We start from the raw sequence: 16,798 nt of genomic DNA on the forward strand, positions 1-16,798 counted from the left end.
GCTGAATGTCGTACTCAGTAAAAATAGAAACAGAACGGCATAAGGCTGAAATAAAAACGAGTTTTGAGTATGCGTTTAGAAAATTGAAGTATATATGGATCAATGAAAAACCAGTTGTACAGTTTACTTTTATATATTTATATGTATTCGTACGTATTATTGCGTTCACGTATAAATACGTATAAAATAATAAATTATCTTTATACGATAGCGAGTCTTCAAAGTTTTTACCGCTGTCGCGGATATTTACAATGACGAGAGCGAAAGCGACACAAGTACCGAGGAACATCATCATGCATCATCTTCTTTCGCAGTCGTCGAACTCGAGCTTCCCGATGCCGTCGTATCATCCTTACTGGTACTACTTTCATCCTTCTTCGCCTCGTCTTTGCTCTCCTTATTTCCATCCTGACCTTCCTCCCCCTCCTCCTCCTCGTCTTCCTCTGATTCACTTTCTGACGGCGGGAAGTCTGGCATTGCTGCGAATCGAAATCGAAACACATTCATCATCGTCTATAGTATATACAAGACAGCCGAACGAAAGGTAAGGATAGAAAAAACCACATCAATTAGATAATTACCCAGCCTGTCTTGCCTTTCCTGTCGCGCTTGAGCCAAGAATTTGTCCTGCGCGGCTATGATTTCTTCGCTGCTCTTGCAGGCCGCATAGCTTTCCAGCAACTCAGCGTTCAGCTCGAGGAATGAATGGCCCCAAGAAAATTTGCCGAGGTAGAAGTTGGCTTCCTCGGGAAAGCCGGTGATAATTAGCGTCGCGGCTATGGCTTCGACGCAGCTTAATTGACACGGCTTTCCGTAATTTATCGGGTTCGCGGCCACGAGGAAAGGTAGCAGCCTTGGATGCGGAGTGCGCATTCGACTGAAGGGAGTGTCGTCCAGACGAGCCCAGCTACAGTCCACCACCGCGCAGCCGTTGTCCTGAACTATCTCCTTGTCCAGTGGACTCACGCACTGAAACGTTATGAATGTTTATGAATAAAATTACTAATTTTCAGGAGGTAAATGATCTGATAATCGTGGCAAGCTGACCTTAGTTCCTACAGGGGTCAGCACAAGTCCAGGAAACCGAGCACCGAGTCTGAGAGTCTTGATCAGTCTGTGCCTTGCGAGTTTCCTACCCGAACACTTTTTGGGGTCACATTGTTCAAGATCCCACATTGCAACGGGAAAGGCAATTGGCCATTCTTCCTCGGGTTCTAAAATTAGAAAACAAATGATGCATGTTTACAAGAATAGCAACTGTAAATAGCATGCAAAACTCTGTGTCGATGTCATTCTCACCAGATTCCTCTTTGTCGGACTTATCCCTTTCCTGTCGATACCTCTCCTCCTTGCCCACGACATGACGTTTTCGCCTGTCGGACAGTCTATTTTTGTTCTTTCCTTTCGAAGACATTATGCAGCTCCTAAAAGGTCTTTGCACCAGCTCGTGCCACTCGTTGATACAATACTGCTGGCTAAAAGCCGAGCAAGCAAAGGCTAACTGCCTTTCTAATTTGAAGGTTATAGCCAGCAATGAGCTCCAAAATCACTTTTGGAGCTAACTCACTCTTTCTCTCCCTCATCTAAGCTGTTTTTGTTTGGCACATTTTTTGTAGACACTGAAGCGTTTTTCCTTACTGTTGTTTGTCACGGTTGTGGCGTTTTTTTTTCACGCTATCGTCTGCCTTGACGTTTCTCTCCTCTTTCGCGATGATCCTCGTGTGTGTTACGTGATTCTCGGTTTGAGATGCAGAGTATTGCTATTGACAGTGTTGACAGGCAGCACAACGAGACGATGCACCGACCGATAACCTGAAAATTATGAAAAATTAGTCAGAACATTGATAACAGAAGTTAGATAATAGACAGATCATCTATTCACTCAAAGTGATTAAGTTTTAGATCTAAGTTTTAGGTTATGACAATGTTTACATCTTTGGCAAATAAATCCAATTATCAAGCACTATGTCTACAATTATAACAGTATCTTGTGTCTCTAAGATAACACCTAGGAGATAGTCAATTTCAAAGATAAGGAAAAATAGAAATACCATAAATACAGTAGAAATGCAGAGGCTATGCAGCTGACGCACTACTGGAGCCAGTCTATTATTGTCTGATCCTGGTGTTGGGCGAATTGACGTAATTTGACTGTCAGGAGTGTCAGCGATAAAAAAAACATTTTATTGCCGTATAAATTATTTTCAAAAATAGAAAATCCTATCTCTAATAAAATGACTCGTTTAGAAGTCACTTATTTCAATTTAGCAAAGTGAAAATTCTCGGAGTTAAAATTCGTCGTTTTGTAACTAGCTTAATTTGTTTAAACAAATTCCATTGTTCAATAATAGTATGTTATATACAAATTAAAAAAATCTAGATATGTCCTACACATACTTATACAGCTGCATAGTCATAACAATCTAAAAAATTCGCTCATTCAAAGCAAAGCAGCAGAGCCGACAATGTAAAACAACAAACAAACAAATTAGCCTCTCATATGTTGCATCGCAACTCACTCGTCGCGCACACGTGGGCACCGGACTCGGTCGCTCCGCCCCTGCAGCGGGAAAACATCATATCAACAAACGCAAAACGCTCGGCAGTAGTGCTACTGGCGACAGACAGACACAGTCGTCGTACGTGTCTCGCGCGGAGAGGCGTTTAACAAGTGTCCCGTCGCGTGCGTTTTTCTCTCTTTCTCGTAGTAGTGCACACTGCACGCACAGTCGATCGCCCTGCGAGCCACACGCATGAGTTGTTGCTCTGAATTTTCCGTGTCTGGAAATAACGGATATGTGATGCTGCCGATCGATTCAACTGCTGATACACATTGATATCGCGCTGATTGAGAAGAGCAGACAGAGCTCCAGGTAATTACGAGTGTTTTCGTGCAGTGAGGTGTTTTTTTTTTGGTACCCGTACGCGACAGGTGGAGTACTATGTCGTTCTCCATGTGTGCGGACAGATGCGTTTTTTCTCGTTATAGAATCGTTTATTTGTGAGAGAAAATACAGAGATGGAACGTGGTACCAGATTGTGTTTGTTTGTGTAAGACCGATGATGGGATTTCGTAATTTGGGGAGTGATAGCGAGGCCTTTATTTATCTATTTCACATGATGCTGATATACCTAGTTATAGCTGGGTGTCTGTTTAAGCTCTTATTACACGATGTGCAATGGAATATTTTTATTAGGTTGTTTTGATTAGGATGTGTGCCAGTGATGATCAGCTTTCAATATTTGTTTGTGCAATAATATATTCGCTGTAGGTGAGACTTTATTGATTGAAATAACATTTATTTTGATTAATTGGTATTTGCAGGTTTTACTACTGTACGTGTGTTTTAATTACTTTCAGAGTAGTTTAAATTGATTGTCTTAACGAGCCAAACGAGCTAATTTCTCATGCGTATTATGAATATGAGACAAAGTGTTCTAAAGATAGTTTGCTTATTATACTTTCCAAAAGCTCGGACTATTCATTGCAACAATTTGGAAAATATAGTTTGACATTGTTGAAGTTCTATTATATATCCAGTTGGATCTAGTATTTTCTATGCATTTTCTTGCAGTTTCATTCAATAGCTTTTTATAATGAACTCCAATTTGAAAAGCCCTATGACCGAATGCGGAATTTCCTTGAACACTTATGTAATTTTTTTGACTTTTATCTAAATTGTTGTGACTTGGGACTTCATACCTATCATCATGCATAATGACACATTGAAATGTAAAATTTCAAATAAATTATGCAAAATGCCGTAACTTGGTATATTTTACGTTTTTAGACTGATAACTTTTATTCCAGTTTATTTAATTAGATTTGAAATTCTGCACCTTTTAAAATTATCAGTGTGTTTTATAATCATATGTATGCAGTTATTGTGTACTTTTAAATAATACTTTTTTTAGCTGAAAATATGTTGATCAATTTTGATATTCTAGCTTAGTCATCTTTGATTGTGAATTTGATTTATTATTCATGCTGCCAGGATATTATGGATCCAGGTATTTGATAAAATACTGGATGAACTAATGAACTCTTTCACATACCCTAGAATGAAATCATCATATATTATCACCAGTGCATGAAATGCATGATTACATTTATTTTTATTCTATATTTAGTTTGGCAAATGAGGAAGTTGAAGAAAATAATCAGAGAAAAAATAATTAAAAAATAAATTAATCATATTCGAATCGTACAAACAATGAATCCACTGGTTGACTAAAAAATTGGATCAAAGATTGTTCTCTTGGACTTGGCCTTGACCTGAATTTTAGAAATTCTTATTATCTCAATAAATAAGAATTCCACACTTTTTACAATTGATGTAAGAAAGTTATCCCTTGTAGCACTACATGTATTTTCTTTAATCTTTTGATTTTATAATGTATTTTTATAAAGATACAATAGCACTTGAAAGATTGCGTATGATAATTCTTCCACTCATTTTATTTTAGAAAGTTTTTATTTGATGCGATCTATACCTTTATAAAAACTGTCAAATTTTTGTGAATTCGCATTATAAAGATATTCTATTCTATAGAAAACGTTGGCAAGGAAGCAGTTGTGCGGGTGTCAAACTGGCTGCGAGGGATTTGGGAAATGCGCCGTCGCACAAGTCCAGTTCAGCAATGGGTTGACTCTCTGCCATCGCCTGCTAAGTCCACAGCTTCAAGCTTAGGATCCATTATCAGACAGCAAAGTGTCTCCGTTGACTCTGAATCTGCTTCTATTCCCGAGTGCACCGTTGAACAAGCTTACAGCGAGAAGGAAAACTTTATCAGCCATTCGAACATGACTGTCTCTACGCCTATCACAGTTCCTAGTTCACCTGCAATTACGTATCATGGCCGTAATGTATCCAGGTAAGACACCAAACTCCACTTTCCATCGACAATTCTATTTTGTTGACATCTCATACAAAAGACTGTTTTCCTTCACTAATAGCTGGGGTTTTTAGTTGACCTTTCGTTTAAAAATAAATTCTTCCCTAAAAGGAAATCCCACTTTACAGGATTTGTCTTTTCTGAGTATTTTAAATAAAATGATACAAAGCACTGACGTGTACCCATTAGAGTAAAGCCACGAAACGCACTGACGTGTATTTGTATATTCATTTTCAAACCCGTGCCAAAAATCGTTGAATCTACGTCAATATTGTTCCAACGTCGATACGCACTTATATATGGCTGTGTAGCATTTTTAAAATAAAACAAAGCCATGGGCTTTCGTAATATAGGTCGCCGAAATTGTCGGTCAGTCAAAGCTGCTGGCGTGCGTGAGGTAGCATTGAACTCTCAGGCCTCGTTTGGCTTTCGCTTAAAAGCAACGAAAGCAATCGTTACTCACACGAGGTGTGTGTGTGTGTGTGTACCAAAATAACACACGTTAATGAGTACCTTATCCGCTATTACGTTAATTGCGAGACTTAAAATTTTACTCGAATAAAAAATTTCTCTCTCTTTTTGAATTCAGGCTGGCGCGAGACCCGAGCTTCCAGTCGGACAGCAGCCACTGCAGCAGCGTCGAGAGTCTGCTGGAGCTTCGTCGAGCTGATCCGGAGGCCGTGTTGCTGAGCCTCGGTTTCGGCGGTTGCGCCGGTAGTCCCCAGGAAAATGGACCTCTGTCGCGGATTCCCAAGCGATTTTTGCAACCCTCGAGGCTCAAAGGCATCGCCATCAACGACTTTGTCAGACACCAGCAGGAGGCCAGCGAGAGCCTCGACTCGACGTCGCTCGGTTATCGGGGACTCACTGGTAGGTTTCTTTTTCCGCATCCTGCACCATCTCGATGGATTTTTTATCGAACGAAACGAGGTGTCTTTGGAGGAAGACTAAAATTCATCGTCTTCTTCTGAAGGTACGATGGGTGTACTGCAGCGAAAGGATTTTTGAGCTCATGGCCAGCTTCATGAAAAATTTTGTGTATATTTTTTTGTACATTTTGTTTTTTTATTTTTGCGATTTTGCCTCGAAAGGTGGAGGGGATGGTACGGGGCTTCTCAGGATTATTCAGACATATGTAAAGTGGCAAGTAAAAATTTTCGGTGTGTGTGCGCTTAATGCAAGGATGAAAAAAAAAAGGATAATAACAAAATTACGGGGAAATCCATCAAGTGTGTGTTAAAACGACACGATGCTCGTGTTATTATACTTTTTGCGCTCAGGCTCATTAACATACTCGACGGCCTTGGTCTCTTCGATAAAATGGGGCTTCGTAGCCCATCATTACGCAAATATGCCGAAACCTTTGTATTTATATAATAATTATCGGCTCGTATACTCGCTGACTAATATTAACAACTATTTCTTACTCGTGTGTGCAATCAGTGTAATGTAAGAATTTCTACTCTTTATTGCTACATTAATCTTACTAACGGCAGCTTATATACGCAATTTTCGAAGGTCCAGGTTTGCGAAACAAAATGTAAAAATTTTTCTCGTGAATGGACTTTATGGGCACTTAAAAGCGTATAATGAATCGTGAATTTTCCGCCTCTTGATTGCAGCCGAGGCGACGTGCGCGGTTTTCTTATATTTCGAGCTTAAAAAAACTTGGCACTCTCGCATGCAAACAGAGAGTCTAAAGCCGATAAACGCGCATTTTATGAATCATTTCACTTCCAGTGCTTGTATAAAAAAGAGTCACTAAGAAACGCGCGCTGCGAAAATACCGCGACTCGAAAGGCGCCAAATGTTTGAACAAACAATCGCTTGAATTGCCAGCGCTAAATCTGTATTCTGTTATCTGCGTTTGAAAAATTGTACTTAAAAATCGTTTCACGTACTATCAGGCGTCGAATCCGAAAAAAGTACAGCCAAGCACAAAAAACACACACACTCTTTATCGAGTCCGCTCATGTGCGCCGAATTCGATAAATTTCGTTACGGGCCAGTTGCGATTTCACATGTGACGCACGTAAGAGTATACAACACTGGAACGCGTTATACTGCCAAACGCTTTAATAGCCCACATACATACGATGTATGCTATAGCTTGTGCTATAGCATACATAGCGTCTGAAAATAGAGGCGAAAATTGCGGCTGTTCGAATTAAATCGTGAATTGTATTGTAGGAAGCGAGGTGGGCGCGCCGAGCGTCCGGAAGCGTGTGCGGAGTCGACGACACTCCGGACCCAGTGGCTTCGTAAGTTTGAGAGTGATTTTGCTCTCATCTGCACGACGTTTACCTGTACAGTTGATGTTGTTTTTTATTTTCAGCATGCGAGGCTTATGTTGTTTGGTTTTTCAACTTATATTGTATTTTTGTACTCTATAGTGTAAAGTAGAGAAGACTGTCATTTTAATGGTTTTTTTTTATGTCAGAGAAGTAAACGTGGCTGCGAAAAAATTCGGAACGTTTTGTTCCCTCATCATCAGAGAGTCATCCAACACGTTCGACCGATGATTTTGTCGGGACACGCACGAGATAAAGTCGACTCGCTTTTATCTCCCGCACGTTCGCGCTGTTTCCTTTTTCCACACCACGGCTGCACATGTCTTGTTGTACATTTTTTCCCGTGTTTTCGCTGCGTCTCTCCGTGTGTCTGTGCGTGTTTACGACTGTTTTGACGATCGTGATTTTTCGTCGCGTGCACCCCGTATTTTTACGTGTTGCGCTATCTCCGCCGCGATTTTGACATCCAGATCTTATGCGGAGCAACGTTATTCGATATGTGTGTACAGCTTCGTTTTGGTTAGTCGTTAGCCTTTTTTATGTAGTTTGTCCTTTTGTTGGGTTTTGTGTTTAGCGTCAATGTGTTTTATTTGTTTGAAATTTCACTTTTTATTTCAGCGAAAGTATATCGTTTTATTATTTTAGAGGGTGACTGATGAACTTTGAATGTGCTTGGAAAAATAAAAAATCGTCGTCCAAAAATGTAAAAACCAGCGAGTTATTTACCTCCGTAAAATTTTCCGTCAAAATATTTTGCATCGATAACTTTTTGTATGACTCATTAATTAAACACTGGCGGAAATTCTGTTATTAAAATGTAATCTTCCGCTGGAATAATTAACTGCGAAACTTTTCCAAGTCATTATTTTTCGCACGGCACAGTTCATCCTTCATCTGTATTCTCTTCTTACTAGATTTTGTACACGATTACCTAGAAACGATTTTTAATTTATACGATTCTGTATACTTTGCACCGAAATACCGTAATATATATATGTCTCACTAATACCCCTCCAAGGAAGTATAAACAAAAAATTGAAATTCAGTGACGTGTCCACAGGTTCGCCTTATGTAGCTCCGTCGGAAATCGTGCAGAAGATCATGCAGCGTCTACGGGAGCACGAGTCCCACGAGTTCGACGCCTACGCCTCGTACAACAACAACGCGGAGCCCTACATGCTACCTCAGCAACAAGAAGGCCGGCTATCGGTTCTCTCACCCGACAACCGCCAGTTTCTCGAGAGGCCCAGGTCTAAGAGCCCCGATATGCGCAACAAACGGATGATCATCGGTATGTATTTTAGATTTATTTATTTATATAATCGTTGAGTCGCGGTGCGTAATAGTACGTTACGATGCTAGTGGTATAAGTCGTACTTTACGGCATGACGTTAAGCGCACTCGTTAACGCCGTAGAGTACGACTTATGCCAGATGTACCGTACATTATTTTATAGTACTGACTAGCATTAATCCGCTGCCACGCCTATCAGTGGCATTGGCAGTCCTTGATTGCAATTACCGTGCGGTTAGATATGCACGGTGCAATAAAGGACTTGCTACGGATAAGTGCAGATTTATCCCTGTTGAAAATATATACCTGGATATCCAGGTGGATTTTCCATATGGATAATCTATATGGATTCATGTGGATTCCATGTGGATTTATATGGATATCCATATGAAATATCCACATGGAATCCATATAAATCCATATGGAATCCACATGAATCCATATAGATTATCCATATGGAAAATCCACCTGGATATCCAGGTATATATTTTCAACAGGGATACCACGCAGTGCTATAAATATATATGATTTTGATACAGGTCAGAGATCGTTTGCCTTCGGCCGAGATGGAGACCTGATAGAGATCAACCCCAGAAGTACGCAGTCGTCCGTAGAGAGCGATGACGTGTTCGTCTACCTAGACGACCTAAGCCCCGACACGCCGAGTACCATGAATCAATTGGGACCAACCGTTTATAGCGAGAACTTTGAGACTAGCAATTACCCGAAAGAGCCGAACAACTCTTTCCTGCACAAGCACAATAAGCCTAGGCTGATCGACCTAAGAAGTAATCCCAGCAAAGAGAACCGAGACTCGATCGAGACGGTGATTCCCGTAAATATAAATAACAATTACCTAAGCACTGCGACCATAAATGTGGCCACCGACAAGAACCATAATGAGTCGAGTGAAGCGGCCAGTCCCCGTCGTGCGAGCGAAGGTTCGAATGCCAAGTCTTCCCTTCAGGACCAGGAGGAGGGCCGGAGACACAGCGACACCGTTATGCATTCCATGAAGAAGAGCGACGATGAGTTATGCAGGAAACGAAACCTCAGGCGCCAAGCGAAGTTCCGAGACGAGGACACCGTCGCCGAAGTAGAGGAGGATGTCTCGAGCAGAGCCACAAGTCTGAGACTGTCGGATGAGTCACCGAGGTGTTCGCACTGTGGTAAGCCTGAACGAAGCCACGACGACGAGGAAGAGGCTGGAGTCTCCTGCTGCTACAAGGGCACTAGCCAAAATTGCTGGCGAGAGATGGAGAAGGTCCTGCAGAAGAACAAGAAGTTGGAGGACGTGGTCAACAAAAGCCGCAGAGAAATGGCAGAGATCAGAGATATGCTCAGCAGTGTTTTGTCGGTCAGAATGGAGCCCGGATTTTGAGGATAGCTCAAACAAGCCAAGTGCGAACGTAATTGTTTGGCTGTGCCCGATCGACGGAAATGATTTGAAAAGTACATTCAATTTTTGTACATGAGCACGGCTGGATTTGTTTGGACTTACACTCGTAGGACTTTAGTTTCGTTCTTTTTTACTTTGCCTCATATTGAGATCCAATGAGAATGATGAATTGGCCGTTGTAGGGTTGATTTGCAAAATGCAGTAACTAGCACATCCGCACGTGTATATAATCCAACAGTGATGATATACGCCGATGTCAATTTGAGAACAGTCTCAAAGACTTAAAAAAAATGCTCGACAACCAGAAATATTGAGTTATCTGTTTATGGGATTAAAATTATACATACGTAGAGAGACGTAGAGAGCTTATCTGAAATAGTTTATAAAAGTACTTCTGAAAAGTAAACTATAGGCGTACCTGGTCTGATAAATTGTATTTTTAAGTGAAACTGTGAATTTCAATAGTCACTTAAGAAAAGTCATAGAGACTTTGAAAAAGAATCTTTACACTGTAACACTTTAATCCACTATTTTTTTTAACTCTAGAGAAAAACTATACCTTTTTATAGTGTGAATATTTTTTTTTAACTTTTACAAAAAGCACTAATGTTAACGTTCAATTTTATTGAGTTTAGTAATAACATTTTATTTCTATCTCGTGTTGCATAATATTTACCTTTAACCACGCGGAAAATAATTCAATTATTTTGTATATTTTGTTACGTTTAACCATTATAAGAGGTTGACTCATTATGCGTATGTATTTAATATATTTATATATACAACTAAGATCGTGACTACGATTTCATCAGGGTATATTACGTACTACAGTCTATATTATTACTCTACACCACAAATTTATCTGGCCTTATTAGAAAATTAGTTGACAATAAAATATGTATTTTGAAACGTTCTTATACTACAATCTGTATCCTGCGTAACCGAAAGATAGATTAATTCAAACAAGTTTGTACCATAATCACGCAGACAATCAAATAATACTAGTTAGGTCACGTAACGAGTACAAATTTTACGAACACTATAGATATTTCTATAATGCACGAAGATTATTTACTCCTACAGTTCCTGCAATGTAATCTCAATAACTAAAAAACATCAAAGCTGTCTTGTTAATTACCACATTGTATATACATTTTAAAATTGTATTAATTATTAGATCGAAACAAAGATGTATTTTTCGTCTTTGAGTAGAAAATAAAATAAACATTCTTTGAGCCATTATTCTGTGAAAATAGTACATTTTTACAACATTTTATATTTGATTTATACCTAAATGCTTTGCGCTAGTGTGCTCTTACCAAGGCACACTAGCACCAGTTAGGCGTTGAACCTAGGTATCTTACATTTAAGGGGGGGGGGGCATGGGGGTGCATTTAAATGGGCATTCTCAATAATTATTTGCCGAAAAGGAACCAAGTGTAGAGGGGGGAGGGGGAGCATAAGACACAAAAGTTGGAGGTGGTGGATCCTCTGGTACATAGGTGCCTGGAGTGCAGTGGCAGAAGGTCATAGTCATCAGTCTGTCTTGGTCTATCGCACCGATACTATATATTCTGAATACGCCAAGCACGTGGAGAAGACGCCGAACAACTGACCATCCTGGGAGTACCTTTAGCATTTCAGAAGAATCGACGATCGTGTCATTGTAAGTAAAAACTCTCGAGTTATTTTCTACAGTATTTCTTCAATGAATCCATATTTACTTTATCAGCGGAGTATTAACAGAGATTCATCGTTTTCTTTAGCAAATTAGCAAGTGAAACACCGTTGTCAACGCACTTTGCAAAACATCCGAAGATGGACAACCAAAACTATATCGTACTGCGGGGAAGTTTTACCGACGAGCATAACAGATTACGCACCACGTTCTCAGACCCGTACGATCAGGAAGACGTGCAAAACTTCAATCAGGCTCTGCATAAAACTTTAAGCAAGATATTTTACGAGTCCGGTCTCATCAGATGGGAAATAAACGACCTTCTTTCTCGCCCAAACATTCGTGCCGATCAGGCATCGATATTTGATCTGATCCTGGAGCAGGAACGCGCCCGAAGCTCTCGCTCTTGTGGCTTGCCGTTCTAAGTCACTACCAGGATTCGGCCGAGCTGCTCGTGCGCTTCGGCGCCAATGCCAACGAGGTCTACGCATTGCACAGTAGCCAGAATATACTCAACCCGCGATCGAGCCAGCTACTACAAGCAGTCCTTCAGATGTATCTCTCAGCGTGGAACGAGCGATTCATCGGTATGTTACTGGGCTATGATGTCAATTTGCAAGCTCGGGACTCCCGCGACATCACCGCTCTGCATTTAGCTGTATCGAAAGTCCGAGTCAAGGTGATCGAGATGCTACTCGAAAGAGGTGCCGAGGTCAATGCCGTGGACCGTTTAAGCAGTGAACCACTGCTCGAAGCAGCCAGCGGTAGACAAGCCGAGGAAAAGCGGTCGTCCGACGAATTTGAGCATGAAAAGATCGTCGAGGCAAAGTACCCAAACCTGTGGCCTTTTTATAAATCGTGCATCAAGAAGCTCGAACGAACGAAGTCTACGACGCTCATAGAGCGCAGCACGTTTTTTGATGTTTTGACAAAATGCCAGTGTCGAATAGCAACGATCATCTGCAACCGAGAAATCAGATCTTACGATTTCAGAATATACGGCGATGATATAGCCAAAAATCTGAACCGTGCGAGGAGCCACTATGAATCTATGATGGTCCAGGAGGAGGAACTGAGCTGGATTTTTATTTATTTGCCGCACACGCTTATGAGAAAGATGGCTCGTTACCTAACAATCTGTGAAAATTGTGAGACCAAAAAAATCATGCGGGCGTTAGAAGAACCCAGTAGAAGACAGCTAAATGGTAAGAATTTTGTTACAATAACCGTTGTACTATGAAATATTTGATTTTTTAATACATTAAACTTTACTTATGATTTGAGAGGTCAGATATAGCGGGCCCTATTCGTCATCGCACGACTGGACAGTACCCATTGACGTTGTAAAAAATTCACTACCACTGCCTAATGGTTTCAGAGGTATGCATGCCACAACAGATGAGTCACTCGACCTGAGAAGAAAATCAGTTTGGGTCGATATAAACCAGACTGGTATGGATGTTGCAATAGATGAGAAGCAGATCGAGCCACTCGACCTGAGTGTAGATGAATTTCTAAGAAAAAATAAAAGAATAAAGTATTGCTAAAATAAACAAGTGATTTTTGTCTTACCCAAACTTTTCAATAAGTTATGAGATTCGCTTATTTAAAATAAGAAAGGACACATTTTTAAACTAAATACGTTTTCGATATTTTGTTTTGTATGTAAGTTATTATTTAAACACAAATTGGTTTCGACAGTTTGTCTTACATCATGTTTCATTAATTTTTATAGAAAAATTTGTCAGAACAAAATTGGTAAAAAAACAAAATATTGAGTTGATTATCTGTTTGTATTTTATTAGAGATCTGTTTAATCTCGTTTATTCCTAGAAAAGTAAATTCTCAAAAATGCATTCTTTAGGATGATTCTACTTCTTTGCCATGTTACTTCATGATTCCTCACACACGCGATCAAATTTAATACTCTTACGAATTCGATAGATATACACATCAACTTGCGTTAAATGAAACTATGATCAAGTCAAAATTCAAAGTCATTTCTTCAATAAAAATAAAAAAGTAGATTAAATTAAAAAGATTTTACATTTAAATTGAATGTTATTTAAACGATTGTTTCTACAATTGTAATTCATTACAATTAATTACTAAAACATCAGATCGGTAATAGTAATAAATGAATACCTAGAAATTACTAGTGCAAATGTATTGGAAAATATCGTTTGTACATTCAAAGTTACCCACATTTCACAAAGTTTTTTATTATAAAAGACTGCTTTTATAAAACAATAGTTGAGTAATGAATTATATTAGAAACAATTTTTTAATTCGGTGAGTTTATCTATTTGAAAATGCATATCTTATTTTGAACACTAGCACATTATTTGACTTGTACTTATGTGTTTGGTTTTATCAGAGGTTGTAACTTAAAGTTATATAAAAACGTAAGAGGCTACACTTATTCATCCTTGTCTTCCCTGAAAATAAACATATTAAGGTTATATATTGCTGAATTTTCTCTGTGTCTAAAATAAAAAAAAAATTTGATTCTTACTGTACTACAGCTTCTTTGCTCTGCTCAGTGTCAAGATGAAGCTCTACAATGGTTTCTTGCCTACTCTGCACCTTGAATGTTACTTGTGCAGCCAAGTATTTGTCTTTGTTATTTACTGACCAGCCAGAATACTAAGAAAATAAAAACACGTTAATGTATTGATCTTATTAACCTCACTTCTATAAATGATCACAGTAACTGATTTATATATAGCAAAAAAATATTTAAAAATATATTTTATACTCACTGTAGACGTGCTTTTGTACAGTGTTTTGTCATCTTCCTTAAATGGTAAGTATTTCTGCAGAAGGGCTTTGCCATCTATCCTCCATAACGTTGGATCCTTGTCTCCTTTGACATCAGCCTTTGCGACCACGAATGCTCCAGACTTTCAATACCAATGTGATTTCTTTTATTAGCCTAAGTTACAATCATAATAAGATGAAAGATAGGATCTAGTAACTTACAGTAAAGTCTTTTGGAGGGATTCCAGAGTTGTCATTAAAGTTGTTGTCATCTGAATCATCGTCTTCCTCCTCTTCCTCTTCTTCCTCTTTCCTGGATCGTCGCTTTCGCTTTGATGATTTTCTTCCAGAGTCAGAGTCAGATTCATCGTCTTCCTCCTCCTCCTCCTCGTCTTCTTCCTCGTCCTCCTCCTCCTCTTCTTCGGAGTGATGACGTTTTTTGGCTGATGCTCTTTGTGGTCTTTTCTTGGCTACAGCACCACCCTGCAAATGAACAATTTTCATAAATAAAAGAGCTCAAAGGCTTTTTTTCTCCTGAATTCTGATCTGCCTCTAATCTTCAGTGTTCCCAGGGGCTATATCAAGCCACTCTTATCAAAACTTTGAATGTAAACAGACAGATAGAATTCGAGATAAACAATGCTACACATTCAATTTTTCTTAAGTCCTGTACGCACTAACAAAGTATCGTTCATCAAACACACTACAAATCGAACGAGTCTAAAGAACGTTTCCGACGCGAGAACACGTCCCTCGTCGCCTCAAAGCCGAATCAACAATCGAATAGCAAACCAAAATAAGCATTATGCATTACCACAGTCTTCTCCGTATCTAAAGCATTCATCTCGGAAAATTCTTCGACACGACCTCTCTCCAAAAAGCTCGACACAAAACACGTGCCTGTGCGCAAGTAGAAAATCTCTACCGAGCAACAATAAAGCACTGTATATGCACAAAATCTAAGGGACTTTCCACACTGACGCGCTGCGCTTGCGTTATGCCTGCGCTGCGCGTGTTCCTCTGGTAATGTATATCTATATGTACAGGGCGCTCGAGTCGCTGCTGTCGCGAAGCGAGTACCTATAGAGCCGCGGTAGAGGATAGGTAACTACAAACCGACGAACCGTAGCGCAAAACAAAACGGGAAAGAAATAAAGGCAGCCATCATTGGCCGGCCGGCTCTTGGCGATAATACAATATACACGCTAGAGAGTGAGAGCGATGCAAATGGAAATGGAGCGACGCTGTTGCGGAGCGTCTCTCGCTCGAAAATTCGGGAAATCAGAGAACGGCCATAAATCATAACCTGCGCGAGAAATTCAGAGTCGCCATGAGAGCGAGAATCTCTCGGAATGAATTATTTCAAGAACCAAAAAATCCAAAAACACGACGGATCTCGCACTATAGGTAGAGGAACGCAAAGTACGATCCGAAAAATCGAATGGTCGCCGCGACGACGGGGAGGATTGAGGTTATGTCAAGCGAGCGCGCGCACTCACCTCTTGGTCGGGCGTCCAGTCGTCGCCGGAGTTGGCGTCTTCTTCGGGATCGTCCGCGGAATACTCTTCCTCTTCCGTGACGTCCTTCTTCCTCATGTTGCTGCTGCTTTTGCGCGGAATGTTTGCGGCTTTTTTATCCCTCTCGTCTCTCTCTCTCTCTCTCTCTCTCTCTCTCTCTCTCTCTCTCTCTCTCTCTCGAATCGAGAGCTGCAACTATGGTACACTCGCACACGAGAGCACTCAGCACACACTATTTCCGATGCTGCTGCTGCTGCTGCGCTCGGTGTACTTCCACGCTTCTTTCCGTATACTGTACGCACTGTGTGAGGTACGAAGCCAAGCGGCTTTGATGCTATTTAGTGTATGGGAGACTGATGAGGGAGGGAGAGAGAGAGAGAGAGAGGGCCGCCGACGCAGGTCTGGTAACTTACGGGATGGAAATGCAAGGATTCGAAATGCTTAATTTTACTTGAGCCTTCGTCCTTCGAATTTGTTTTCGATGTACGTTTTTAGTTTTTGAGAGCTATATTATTGCGGTACTATCGAGAGTGTTAACTGATTAAAATGATCAATTTATCTAGTGAGAATTTTCTTCTTTTTTGATATACCATTACTTGTTCGCTAGTACAACAATCAATAACAAAAGACGTAACGGCCTTTTTCGTTCGAAACGCAAACATTGCATAAACCCCTGAATTTAGAGGTTAACAAACAACGTCTCATGATTTTAGTTTGCCAGAATTTGCTGGCCTGCATCAGTCTGCTCCGAAATCCATCTCGGAGCATCTCACGCGCTGCATAGTCTCGAATCGTTAACGAAAGCGATAATGTGCGCTCCGTGCATTACTTACAGTGCATAGCGCAGATAGATGAAGTGAGTGCGCGCGCACTTAACCCCTTTTACGCTTAGAAGATTTATCGTCACCGTCCCGTCGGAGGAAGAATTGTGGGAGAAATTGAATGAAAGAGAACGAGATGTGCT

General features: G+C 40.3%; 4 protein-coding genes across 11 annotated transcripts; 2 read left to right on the forward strand and 2 right to left on the reverse strand.

Annotated features, from left to right (window-relative positions):
• Positions 1–117: 117 nt before the first annotated feature.
• On the reverse strand, positions 118–2,323 carry LOC100679095 (ribosome biogenesis protein TSR3 homolog). Of its 2 annotated transcripts, none has more exons than XM_031931186.2 (5): positions 2,052–2,323; positions 1,300–1,812; positions 1,048–1,214; positions 582–969; positions 118–479 (listed from the first exon to the last, which is right to left on the reverse strand). In XM_031931186.2, exons 2-5 carry the CDS (start codon positions 1,412–1,414, stop codon positions 292–294), a joined length of 858 nt encoding a protein of 285 aa, XP_031787046.1. In that variant the 5' UTR covers positions 1,415–1,812; positions 2,052–2,323; the 3' UTR covers positions 118–291. The 2 variants fall into 2 exon arrangements, with proteins under 2 accessions (XP_031787046.1, XP_031787047.1); XM_031931187.2 differs by having other exon boundaries at positions 1,933–2,068.
• Positions 2,324–2,593: 270 nt separating this feature from the next.
• LOC100123504 lies at positions 2,594–11,121 on the forward strand. 5 transcript variants are annotated; one of them, XM_016985834.3, is made up of 6 exons: positions 2,594–2,873; positions 3,996–4,011; positions 4,554–4,875; positions 5,486–5,766; positions 8,248–8,478; positions 9,020–11,121. In XM_016985834.3, exons 2-6 carry the CDS (start codon positions 4,002–4,004, stop codon positions 9,859–9,861), a joined length of 1,686 nt encoding a protein of 561 aa, XP_016841323.1. In that variant the 5' UTR covers positions 2,594–2,873; positions 3,996–4,001; the 3' UTR covers positions 9,862–11,121. The 5 variants fall into 5 exon arrangements, with proteins under 5 accessions (XP_016841323.1, XP_001607149.1, XP_031787024.1 ...); XM_031931164.1 differs by lacking the exon at positions 2,594–2,873 and adding an exon at positions 2,893–3,272; XM_001607099.5 differs by lacking the exon at positions 3,996–4,011.
• Positions 11,122–11,251: 130 nt separating this feature from the next.
• LOC100679060 lies at positions 11,252–13,128 on the forward strand. 2 transcript variants are annotated; one of them, XM_016985836.3, is made up of 3 exons: positions 11,252–11,545; positions 11,646–12,762; positions 12,842–13,113. In XM_016985836.3, exons 2-3 carry the CDS (start codon positions 12,111–12,113, stop codon positions 13,102–13,104), a joined length of 915 nt encoding a protein of 304 aa, XP_016841325.1. In that variant the 5' UTR covers positions 11,252–11,545; positions 11,646–12,110; the 3' UTR covers positions 13,105–13,113. The 2 variants fall into 2 exon arrangements, with proteins under 2 accessions (XP_016841325.1, XP_032456415.1); XM_032600524.1 differs by lacking the exon at positions 11,252–11,545 and having other exon boundaries at positions 11,756–12,762; positions 12,842–13,128.
• An 81-nt stretch (positions 13,129–13,209) lies between these two features.
• LOC100123489 (nucleolin) lies at positions 13,210–16,759 on the reverse strand. Of its 2 annotated transcripts, none has more exons than XM_031931189.2 (5): positions 15,817–16,759; positions 14,540–14,800; positions 14,320–14,460; positions 14,073–14,203; positions 13,210–13,995 (listed from the first exon to the last, which is right to left on the reverse strand). In XM_031931189.2, exons 1-5 carry the CDS (start codon positions 15,910–15,912, stop codon positions 13,977–13,979), a joined length of 648 nt encoding a protein of 215 aa, XP_031787049.1. In that variant the 5' UTR covers positions 15,913–16,759; the 3' UTR covers positions 13,210–13,976. The 2 variants fall into 2 exon arrangements, with proteins under 2 accessions (XP_031787049.1, XP_003426676.1); XM_003426628.5 differs by lacking the exon at positions 15,817–16,759 and adding an exon at positions 15,132–15,337.
• Positions 16,760–16,798: the final 39 nt, after the last annotated feature.

The sequence above is a fragment of the Nasonia vitripennis genome, chromosome 5 (assembly GCF_009193385.2).
Source record: "Nasonia vitripennis strain AsymCx chromosome 5, Nvit_psr_1.1, whole genome shotgun sequence".
NCBI classification, from domain to species: Eukaryota; Metazoa; Arthropoda; class Insecta; order Hymenoptera; family Pteromalidae; genus Nasonia; species Nasonia vitripennis.